Source organism: Tiliqua scincoides, chromosome 4, assembly GCF_035046505.1.
Source record: "Tiliqua scincoides isolate rTilSci1 chromosome 4, rTilSci1.hap2, whole genome shotgun sequence".
In the NCBI taxonomy this organism is placed as follows: Eukaryota; Metazoa; Chordata; class Lepidosauria; order Squamata; family Scincidae; genus Tiliqua; species Tiliqua scincoides.
The window spans coordinates 23,536,506-23,549,036 of NC_089824.1; the positions used below are offsets into that span (position 1 = coordinate 23,536,506).

Here is a 12,531-nt window from a genome sequence, read left to right on the forward strand (position 1 = left end):
AGCAATGACTATGTCTTTCCACTGATACACAGACATAACTGTAGGTCAAGTTTTATGGATGCAATTTACCAGGCACAACAGCTGCACAGCCCCATTCATTGTAATGGTGCTTGCGCAGAGTTCTCAGACAAGCTTGATAGACTGTGCTCAAAATTTTAATTTGTCACATTGCACCACATAAAGCAAAAGGCATTTGAAGGGGATACTTATTATTACTTTTGCCCTCTTATGATGCATGTATATTTTGAGTTAATATTACAGATTTTTTATAGAAAATCAGAATATTTATGTGCATGGCCTTAATTTAAACATTATGTATATTCAAAAATTATTGCAGTGCTTCAACGTTAAACAATAGGTTAAAGGCATCTAAAGTTACCAGGGGTGCGGAGGGGGGGCATTGGTTCACTTGAACATTAATAAGTTACATTCCCTTTCATCAGGAGACATTAATGAACAATCTCGACTAACAGTACCCCACATTTCAACTCCTCCTTTCAATGGTACAGAACTACCAGATAGGGAGGAGACAGGTTTGTTTTGCTTTTAAATACCTGTGATGTTTGTATTTAGGCTCTTGGTGATGATGTCAAAGAACTAGTAAATTGCATGAACTTTATTTAAGGCGTTTAAAAATCTGAAGATGCAATCCTGCCATCTCTTAGAATGTAGGTACCATTAATTTAAAGAACAAACAGGTGCAAGATTGAACCTCAGATTTTTAATTTTTAATATCAGGCTCATATTCACACATTTCCCATCACAAACATGGTTTATGAAACTTGAACTCAACAGCTTAATTACTATACTTTGATCCTGAATGGGTACCAATTTGTTTGGCTCAGTGCAAATGATAAAATGCTGATACTTAATTAGACTGCTATCTTGTAATTTCTTCAAGACCTTACAGAAATGATAATTCAACTTTTGAATTAATGATGCTGGTGCTGAAAACAAATTTATTGACAACAGTTTACAAATGGCCACATGATTCCAGTATTTTGCTGTAGAATTTAATTTGAAGGTGAGAAAAAAAGAAGTTTCCATGCACTGTACAATAAACTGCAAAAAGTTCAAATTTTTTTTATCAAATACATGCTGAATTATTGTAATGTACTCCCCAAGCCATGTTGCAAAATTCTTTTCAACATGCTTGAAAAAAGTTCTTAAACAATATTTTCTTAAAAGAATTCAGAAATGCAGAATGATCTGCAACCCTGAACCAAATATGGGGCATGAGAGTAATAAGTCAAAAAGTAGGTGGTTTAGAGTATAATGATCATCCTGGGAGATAAGAAGGGAATGACAGAGCAAAAGGAAGGAGGGGGGACAAGAAGGGAAAAGAAGTGTACAATTTGCACATATTGTCGAACTTTACAAGGCTTGTACCTTTTACATTTAAATAAATTTAATATATTACACTTATTTCTTGTCACATAAACATAATTTTAAATATTTGCTAGAAATTTTTTTCATTTGTCTGCCAAAACACAGACCATGATTGGTTTAAAGAATGATAAACTTGGTGTGTCTTATCACCCTGTTGCATTCTCACCCCTTTAAAACCATGCACTAGTGAAATTTATTTTTAAAAATAATATAAATTGTTGAAAATGGCTGATTTATTCTTTTTTTGCAAGTTGCAGCCCCAAGAAAATAATTTTAAGTGTTCAGCATAATCTGTGTCCATGCAAAAGTTTCTTTAATTTCATACAGTACAGTATAGCCACAGAATTTTTTTTTCAGAGTTCACACACTGGATTTGATTCTAGCAGTAGCTGGAGTACTGAAGCCTGCCATTGTAAGTCTTCAACCTTTCTAATAAGGTGAATTTCCTCCACTGTGAATAACTGCCATGACATCTGGCTTTGTTTTAGTGATCCTTTTTCTTCCATCCTTCCAATGACTTGTGGCATAGCTTCTTTGGGTAGCTCCATTTCTGTGGCATAACCAGGCTGGGAGTGGGGGAAGGGAGAAGGGGCAGATAAAGAAAAAGGAACAAGAAAATAGATGTGCCATTGAAAGGGACTCTTGGTGCATGAGACAGCTTGATTCTTTTAGTTTAATCCATGGCTTCAGATTGGACTAAAACGTGAGTGTCACTGAACTCCAAACTATTCAGTTCTTTCCAGCTCCACTTCTTCACCTGAGGGCTTCCTTTAGAGCACAATGTGTGCAACTTCCTCTGAGAACACAGGATCGCATTATAGCCCTAGAAACAGGCTCTGAAGACACAACATTAAGCATGCAGTGTTACCAGGGTTTGCGACCTGTTAATTTTTTTAGTAACGCTGGTTGCTATGACAATAGTTTCACAGCTGCTAAGAGCGAGCGTAAGAAGGTCCTGTTGAACTTTCAAGAGACGATTGGGAAGCCCTTCTTGTAAGAGGAGCCAATGTTGGATCTACTAGGGAGGAAGGGGGAAACAGTTTGAACCAGCCAATCACCATATTGGACAGGTCCAGTTCATCTAAAAGTATCTGTGCTACTCCCATAAAGGATTTGTGATCCATACGTCCATAGTCTCCCCATACGATAATCTGTTGGGTTAAAAAAGAATAAAGTGGTTTAGAATAAAGCAAAAGAAACAGGAAAATAGACTCTTCAGGTCATTAACAGCCTAGTCCTATCTAGTGGACCCAGGAGGCAGATCAAGGCCAGAAAGGGCGATAGGATATAGGTGAAGCTGCTGCCACTGATACTGCCCCCTTCCTGGTGTTCACCAATACCTCCCCGCCCCGTCTCCTCCCTTCCCCCATTATACTCTACCCCTTACCCACCTCACACTCCTCCCCACCTTGATTTTTTGGCTCCAGCAGGCCAGCTGTGTGGGATGGTAGATTGCCTTTTGCAACCACCATAAAGCACAATGTACCACTGGAGTTCTGGCAGCCATCAGGCCCATAAATTTACATAAATGAATACATTAGAGTCAGAACTTATATGAATGAATGAATTTTACTAAGTTTATTTATAATACACATGAGAATTATAACAAGCATGTAGAACCACATGAGAACACATGAACTGTTTGCCACACACCTCTTGCATAGTGAAAACACAGACCAAGCCACAAACACATGGAGACATGTTGTTCAGAGGCAATTGGGGTGTGTGTGTGTGTTAAAATAATACCCAGGGAAAAGCAGAAAACACATGGAGACTATAAAAGACCTTGCTCTAACTCAGCCCACAGCTTGTGTCAGGTGGTCATGACTGGCAATCGAGGGCCAGTGCGGGCTCCAACAGTCTCAGATGGGCCAGGGGCTCATTTAAGACAGGGAACTCCCTGTGGGCTGGATTGAGGGTCATTGAGGGCCACAAATGGCCCCCGGGCTGGGGTTTGTCCACCCCTGATTTAGAATCATTAACCATCTGTGGAGGTTTCAGAATCTCACTTAAGGTAGATAATGTGAGAAGCTGTGGCCTTACTCAGACACAGTAAATAGGATAATGAAGCTCAAAACGAATCCATGTTCCTCTGTGAGTTCATTCAGGTATATTTATGCATATTTTGAGGTTTTCCCAATTTCTGACTTTGGTGCCTTACTATGTATTGCACACAAGATAACTCGGTGACTTTTACAGAATGGACTGTGTAAGAATGATACCTTATCTTACATCCGACTTCCTGCACAGACTAACAGCAAAACCTAAGGAGACTTTCAATCTTTCTTCCACTTTAAAAAATACAAGTATAACCTAATTATCCACAAATTTTTCACCAGAAGTTTTATCTCAATGCAATGAGAGGGTCCCTTTAAATTAAAGGAAAAATGTCCCTTTACTTGGCTGGGCAACAGGCAGGCAATCACTCTCTCTCTAGGGTCTTAGAACAGTTTAGTTTCAGTTCACTCTGAGGCAAGCCACTCCTCCCTTCCCCTGGAACATCCCCTGGAACAAAAGAATGGTGAAGTGATTATCACCTCCCATCTCTGCTTTGCATTTTCTTTGCATTCTACTGCCTGCTTCAGGGGGAAGGGAGGGGTCACTTATCTTGGGGTGAACTGAAACTAAGCTGTTGATTGATTGCACATGCCTACAAAATTGAGGGTCAGAAAAGTTTTTCCCAAACTTTATGGTGGTTTGATATGAATTTGGGGTGCTGATTCCAAAAATGGCATCCGTTTTGCCCAATCACGTCTAGTTTTGGAGATATAGTATAGCCTCATTAGTGAATGGTTCAAGCAGCTTCCTCATGAGGAAGCTGCTTGAACCATTCACTAAAGAGGCTATACTATATCTCCAAAACTAGATGTGATAGGGCAAAACGGATGCCATTTTTGGAATCGGTACCCCAAATATACCTAGGAATTGGTGTAATGTTTAAGGAAGCAAAATGTGTGTTGGCCTGTGTTGCCTGCCTGCTGCTGCTCTTCCACATTACAATGGTAAGCCAAGCTATTTTTAAACTGCTGAGCAAAGGAACATTTTTTAAAACTGATTTCATTTAATGCAATTTTCGGCATCAATGGGGGTTCTGGGAAAGGAACCCCCTCGGATGCTGAGATACAACCCTGTAAATGTACACCCTGATCATATGGATATTTACTTGGAGTAAGTCCCACTAAGTTAACTGGGAGTTACTCTCAGATAAGAGCAGAAAGAATTTTAGCTATAGGCTTTCTTTGACATAATTTTTTTTTTAAAAGAGAACAATGACATGATTAATCAATCTGCCCTCAATTTTTTTTAAAATTTTCTCACCTTTTAAAAGGTCTGGTATTTATTCCTTTTGCACTAAGTTTCAGGGAACCTTCAGGCACAAGAAGGAACTGAAGAGTTATGTGGCTACATATCCATAACAGGAATTTGTCTATTTGTTACAGTGGAATATGGGTTGAATCCCTTAGCTTGCATTAAGCAAAGTAAAACATTCATAGTAATCTATGTAATTAATTCTGGAGTTTAGTTCTCAGTTTATATTGGAAAGATGGCAGTGCATGGTATAAACTTGGCATGTTTGAAACATATTGAAGAGCTAAAAGATCCAGGTTCAAATCCCCTCTCAGCCATGAACATAAGAACAGCCCTGCTGGATCAGGCCATAGGCCCATCTAGTCCAGCTTCCTGTATCTCACAGTGGCCCACCAGGGAGCACACAAGACAACAAGAGACCTGCATCCTGGTGCCCTCCCTTGCATCTGGCATTCTGACATAGCCCATTTCTAAAAGCAGGAGGTTGCACATACACATCATGGCTTGTAACCAGTAATGGATTTTTCCTCCAGAAATGTGTCCATTCCCCTTTTAAAGGTATCCAGGCAAGATGCCATCACCACATGCTGTGGCAAGGAGTTCCACAGACCAACTACACACTGAATAAAGAAATATTTTCTTTTGTCTGTCCTAACTCTCCCAACACTCAATTTTAGTGGATGTCCCCTGGTTCTGGCGTTGTGTGAGAGGGTAAAGAGCATTCCTCTATCCACTCTGTCCATCCCCTGCATAATTTTGTATTTCTCAATCATGTCCCCCCTCATGCACCTCTTTTCTAGGCTGAAGAAGCCCAAACGCTGTAGCCTCTCCTCATAAGAAAGGTGCCCCAGTCCACTAATCATTTTAGGGCACAATCCTAACCAGGTCTACTCAGAAGTAAGTCCTATTTGGTTTAATGGGGTTTACTCTCAGGAAAGTGTGGTTAGGACTGCAGCCTTTGATGCTTTCTTTTGCACCTTTTCCATTTCCAAAGCTTCCTGGGTACCTTGGGCCAGTCACTTTCTTTCAGCCTCACCTACCTCACAGGGTTGTTGTGAGGAGAAAAGGAGGGGAGCAGCTGTATACATCGCCCGAGGTCTTTGGAGGAAAAGCTTTATAAAAATTTATAGAAATAAAGTGTGAAATGAGACCTCTAGATGAAACAATATAGGAAAAAAGGGGGAGTGCATCTATTAATAATTATGTTAATGGCCCAATTTTAAAGGCTGGTTATGGCAAAAGAGACTGTACAAAATTGCTCTGCTTGAAGGTAGTGTAAAGGGCAGTTAGTCTTAGGTGTATGCAGTTAACAATGCTGAAATGGGGGGATTTGAGACACCCACAGCTGTAGGTGCAAATTACCTGTAAAACCTTCCCTTGGGGACTCTCCTCAAACGACAACAGCTGCTGATAAAGAGGTTCCAGCGTTTTTCTTGCCACCTTTGTTTTCTTTTTGGCTATACAAACTCCATTTTCTAATAGATACACCTTTACATATGGTGCTTTGGAGGAAAAAAATGAAGATCTATTAGAGGACCAATTATGCAATTAGCTACACTGTTTTAGCACCATGTGCAATATCTTTAGTTGATAATACTTCAATTAAAGACCTACTCGTACACTGTGTTCATTAGCAGTTTTTTTTCCCCCAAGGGAGACACTTGTGCAGTTGGACAGTTCTAAATCGTCCCTCCTCCCACTTCCTAAGCATTCTTCCCACTTCCTTAGCATTCCTTCCACTTCCACAGCAAGTGTGAAATAAGACCTCTAGATGGAAACAATATAGGAAAAAAGGGGGGATGCATCTATTAATAATTCATTATGAAGCAAATCTGGTTTTCAACCAATATGGACATGGTTGCTCCATAGTACATTAAAGGAAGCAGCAAAAAACCAAAATAAAACATCTGATTTAGGGTATATAGGGCTTCCCAGTTTGGAGCAAGGCAGAAAAATAATTCATAACTGCTGAAGTTCTGTATTCCATGAACAGAAAGTTTCCATACATACATATGCTCACTGATTAAAATCAACTAAAAAATCATGTTGAATTTTAAGGCCATTAGCAATGCAGTTACAATACTTTTATGAGATATTTCTGTAAGAGCACTGTAGTTGGCATCCTTCAGTCTTGGAAGACTATGGTGTCACGCTCTGAATGGTGGTTCTGGAACAGAGTGTCCTCTCCAGTGCGCGAAGCCTGGGTAAAGTAGGTATGGAGGATAGGCTGTTACCCATGCAGCAAATCCCCCCTCTCCACGTCGCTGGAATTGTCCAATGGAAAGGCAGAGGCCAATACGGTTGGTTCCAGCGGCGTCGCAGGAGTTGCCAGAACATGACTGTGTTCAGCCATGAACTGCCTCAGGGACTCCGGCTCCGGATTTTGCCTCGAGGTTGACTCCTGAAGCCTTTTCCATAACTGGATGTAGCCACAAGGCAGTGGAGGTTTGGGATCAGAGTTTTCCTTTTCTCAGATGAGCTGCCTTCCCAGGCTGACGAGTCCCATCTACCGCTGTTTAGTCGCCTCTTACGACAAGTACAGCCAAACTGAGGGCCTATTCTTATCCCCAGCCCCCAGGGGTTATAAGAGCCCCCAGGGGTTATAAGAGCACTGTATTATACTGAAAAACAAGTTAGAAGTTTGTTCCAACTTTGATTTGTTGATCCTTTGGATATGCATGTGAGAGAGAGAGAGAGAGAGAGAGAGAGAGAATGTACATGCACACTTGTGCGTGCAATATAGAGATGGCTTGTAAGTCTTAGGTACTGTGAATCAGATTACTACTAATGTGCTGTCACAGTATTGTCAGTTAAGCATAGTTCTTTTACCTGGCAGTGTCTTTGAACCTGGTTTTACAACAAGGCCTCGAGCTCGTATTATCTCCACCTCCAACTGTCCCTTTTTGTCCATCATTCCAACCTGGATATCACCTAAGCAGGAAAGAAAAAAAACAAACTTCCAGGTATTGAATTTAAAAAAAAGAAGCCATTTGTTATATTAAAACCGTGTTCTTAATGGGAATCATTCATTCATTTCAAACTTAGCATAATCCTTTAACAGTCCAACAAAACCATGCAGTTAGCCTTTAAGTCTTCATCATGCTCACTATGATGACAAAAAATCAGTTATATTAACACTTGCTTGGGATCACCTCTTGCTTTCTCTTCAGCACATGTGCCAACACCCTCAACAAACAATCCCCATATATTTTGAATTGGCATTATAACTGATTTATACACTGGATACATTTTTTCCAAGGCCAAGCCAAATCAGTAGTTAATGAGAAGTCTAACTCTAATTTTTCTTACTATTGGTATTACTGTCAACAGCTACATTTTCACTGAAACTGTGCCTTTCACAAAGGACTTGAAATGTTCTTTAAAAAATTCATCAGGCGTTATTGCTATTGGAAAGCTGAAAAGCAAAAACAAAAGCAAACAGGGAGTTGTGAGCAGGAATGATTTAGAAACTCCACATTCTAATATCTGTGCTTAAGATTTCCAGAATTTGTCAACACCCATGGCTACACTGGATTTTTCTACACTTGAGGGAAGCTGTTGTTATTTATATAGCACCATCTACATACATGGCATAAAGTGAGAGGACAGATCCCTGTCCAGTGGGGCTTGCACTCTAGATACCAACACAAAAAAAGGCAACCAGGAAGAGAAAGCAGGATAGAGATACGGTTAATCCAGTGAAGCATATGTGACTGGCAGCCCAATTCTTCCAGCATGTTTACACAGACTTGAGAGCTGGCAGTGCTTGCACAATGACATGCGCTGACATGCTGGCACTAGATCGCCCTGTGCTGGCCGGCACAGGTGTGTGTTGGGTGGCAGGGAGGGGGCGTTTCTGGGTAGGGGGGGTTGGCAGTTCATGCTGTACCCTAACCCCCACTCCTGAGCTGGGTAGACCTACACAAGCTTCTCAGATGTGTTCCAGCTAAATAGCTGGTCGGATCAAAGTAGCCCCATAGGGCAGCCTGGGGTTCAAATGGGGTAAGGGGAAAAACATCCCCTTACCCTGCGGTGACCTCCAGCTGCCTCCAATCCTGAGTTGAATACAGCGCAGGTCATGCAGCTTGGCTGTACCGGCACAGAGTTAGGATTGCGCTGTGATTCAATTACATATATTTTAAGCTTCAGTAGGGAACACGGACTAAATTTTGTGCCACAGGCTCAACTGAAAAGGTGAGTCTTATGAAGGGATCTGTAAGAAGTAAGAGAAGAACTACACAAGTATTCTGGTAGATGGTTACAAGCATAAAGGATCGAAAGGGAGAAAGGACAGCTTTGACATTTATCTTCAAGCTTCATACAACTGTTACTATTTGATCCTGCTTTTGTGGCCTATCCACACCGTAACCCAATAGCAAAATTTCTTACCCATTGCTGGAGTTGCCAGGGTTTGGCGCCCAACAAGCTGGGCAGGACCAAGTCCATCCAGAAAGTCACTGAACTGGCTATCTGCAGCCAACCTCACTCCAGGAAAAATTAAACTAAAAGAAAACAAATTGTATTTAATAACATGATTCTTAAGTATAAAATTAAAAATCTATAGACTGTTATGAACCTAGCCCACAACACTGTATTCACTTACAGATGTACATCTAAGGTTAATGTCAAGGTAAAACAGTGTTGTAAGTGTCCTAAAACATTCAGTTACAGGCAAACTAGATTTCACTCTGTATCTTTCACTCTCCCCAAAATGCCATTCCTTTTTGGTACAAAATGGCCTTTATGTCCAGAGGAGTATGAATCTGGATTTATATCCCTTTGCCATTATTCATATAATATTTGTATTAAAGGTCTCCATGACCTTTTGTCTTGGTCTGAGGCCTGACCTGAAGCCAAATGACCAGTGTTGCTAATTCAAAAGCTTACAAGGTTGCTGCAGTTTGTTCACCCAAGTTTTCATGTCTGTTATAAATGAAGTTTGCTTTCAGATGGAGACACACAGCCCAATCTTAACTAACTTTCCAGCACTGATGCAGCCATGCCAACAGGGCCACATTGCATTCTGTGGTGCTGATGGATTGTCACAGAGACCTCCTCAAAGTAAGAGACCTTCAGAAGGCTGCAGATCATTGATAACTGAGAACATCCCACAAATGGTGTGAGGTGTCAGTCCTGCCCATGGATAAGCGAATCAATAGGTAGAAAATCTGAAGGTAGCAGGAACTGACTGTATATTAACCTACACAAAAGAAGAAATTTCTGAAAAAGGTTATTAAAGAAAGTTCCCCAAAATTCTGAAGAGATGCTCTTTTGTGATGCTGCTTAGGCAGGAAGGTGTTTACCCACCCATGAGACATGTGCAGTAGCACATGTGCTGTTCACAGGGAGGGCAAGAGCCCTGCACTTTAAAGCCCAAGAATTTCTGAGATGCTGCTCTGCACGTGCAGATCCAATGTATGTGGCTGCACAGGGACCATAAAGAAAGCATGGCATCTCCACAATGTTTTTTTCTCATTAACCTGCTTTGTCCTCCACTTATGTACACACACACACACGCACACACACACATTCACTACCAGTGTTTTGTAATGCTCGGCACGCCCCTATAGAAGAGGAATGTGTGCTGCACATTCTTCTTCTATAGGGGATATGCACATATAGCAATCCCCATAAGACAAATACTCTATGCAGGAGAAGAAGAGCATTATGGGCCTTTATAATGTGCAATCCTATGCATGTCTTCTCAAAAGTAAGTCCCACTGTGTTCATTGGGGCTTTCTGCCAGGAATGTGTGCATAGGATTGCCGCCTTATTTTCTTGAATCCAAGCTGAGAACTTTTTAACTAACATCTCAGACTTACTTCCCCTCAGAGCTGTAACTATTCATGCTGCCATCTGTGGATTCCCGGCTAGCTTGACGAGTCATCCAGTTTCTCATCTCCACAGCCAACCCAGTTTCTGTGCTCCTCTGGACTGTGCTCTTTAACTTCTTGCCACCGGCTTCTGAAGAGATATATTAAAAAGCTTAGTGGTATTAAATCTCTGAAAAAGATGGAAATGCCTGAAAGAGAACAATATAGCGGCAAAGGTGGAAGAACAATATTGAAACAGTAGTTTTCCAATCCATACCATCTCAGGTTTCTCGTCAATCAAATTTTAAAGTCCTAGAGCTGCATACTTGTGCAGCTAAGTACAACATCACAAATCCTTAAAATAGATCGACAATTGACTGCTTTTTATGGCAGTACTGACAATAAACATAAAAGCTTGATCTTGAAATTTATTAAACACATAGATTTACAAAGTGGTCATAAAAACAACTTTGATAACAAAGTTTTTTTTTTCCTCATTAACTTCCTGACACATTCTTAAAGAAAAAGAACATCTATAGGGGCACCCAGTGAGGTAACCACTGAAACTGATTTGTCTACGTAATGCAAATACCCCATATGCAAAGTAATGCAATATCTTATAACTTAATATATGGATACAGGTATGTTTGAGTATGAAATGTCAGACTTAGGCTGCAATCCAAATATACTTTCCTGAGAGCAAGCCTAATTTAACACAGTAAGGCTTGCATCTGAGCAAACATGCATAGGGTTACACTACTAGATTACTTGTACAGTGCAGTCAAGCTTCATCTAGCCATCTGAAGCTACAAAAAGACACTGAAGCAGAATATAGTAAATAAACATGCTGTCACATGCAACTGTATACTTTCCCCTTTGTAACCAAAGGTGGTGGACTTCAATCAACTCCAAAAATAGCTATAATGCAGAGGTTCTCAAACTGGGGCATTGCGACACCCCAGCCTAAGGACCTCTACCTTTGCCCCTTTAAAGGGCGGGGAGGGGGGAATGCAGTGACACAATCCCCAGGATCATGCTGCTGCCATGGAATTAATTTTATTTACAAGATGAAGCAGCAGCCTCCTGGGGGTGAAGGAAGCCTCGTAGAAGCCTCTGCAGAGCTCCCCAAGTGCAAAGAATGTGAAAATAACAATCACAACCCACTTCCACTTTGTGATTGAGAAACTGGAAATGGGTTGTGATAGTTATTTTCACATTCACTGCAGCCTGGGGAGCTTTGTGGACATGGGGCTCCCTGCAACCCCGGGAGGCTGCTGCTTTGTCTTGTAAGTAAAAGGAAGTCCCTGGTGCCCACACAATTGCGCGATCCTGGGGATCGCATCGCTGCATTCCCCCCTGTCCTGCAAGGCTCCTGAACTCTGGAAGAGTTTGGGAACCGCAGCTAAAATGTGAAGTGATTTTAGAGACTAAAATTTAAATAACTATGTTAGAATTCGTGATTTAAAATGTAATGATGTTTTGCAAGGATAGAAATATTAATTCCAGTTTGCTGGTGCAGACACTTTTCTTAATACTTTCAGAAACTTGTAGGTCTTACAAAGAACTCCCCTTGACATCACGCTTGCATATTATTTTTCTCACATCCACAACATGACAGTTTGTTCCACTGTTCAGACAGTTCAAACACTAAAAGTCATTAAGGTTATTCAGTTTTAACAAAACTTAAATACAATGGAATATACCTAAAACATATGCTATAACGTTAACAATACATTGTTTTGTAAATTGAACAACATGTTACAATACAAGCAAAATTTAGAAAAAAAATTATTTACCATAAATGCTAAAAATGGTTATTCTGTTTAAAAACCATGAGTGGAGTTCTACTCATGCAGGGGTTCTCAAACTTCTTGGGAGTGAAACTCCCAAGGTAAGTCTTTATGGTGGTGGTGGGGGAGGCAGTGACATGATCCCCAGGATCGTGTCACTTATGGGGCTGATGGGGAGATTGACTTACAGAAGGCCACTGCAAGGTCCAGGAGTTGGGGGAAGCCCCAGG

The 12,531-nt window shown here is 40.9% G+C and overlaps 1 protein-coding gene across 28 annotated transcripts in view; it reads right to left on the bottom strand.

Moving 5' to 3' along the window:
* Window positions 1-957: 957 nt before the first annotated feature.
* Window positions 958-12,531, bottom strand: part of RIMS2 (regulating synaptic membrane exocytosis 2) — a 513,992-nt gene continuing 502,418 nt past the window's right edge. For all 28 annotated transcript variants that reach the window (XM_066624817.1, XM_066624816.1, XM_066624825.1 and 25 more), the window contains 5 exons: window positions 10,521-10,662; window positions 9,088-9,200; window positions 7,528-7,629; window positions 6,061-6,200; window positions 958-2,540 (listed from right to left, as the gene is read on the bottom strand). In XM_066624817.1, the coding sequence (XP_066480914.1) occupies window positions 2,322-2,540; window positions 6,061-6,200; window positions 7,528-7,629; window positions 9,088-9,200; window positions 10,521-10,662 (716 nt within the window). In that variant the 3' untranslated portion in view covers window positions 958-2,321. The remainder of the gene's footprint in view (window positions 2,541-6,060; window positions 6,201-7,527; window positions 7,630-9,087; window positions 9,201-10,520; window positions 10,663-12,531) is intronic.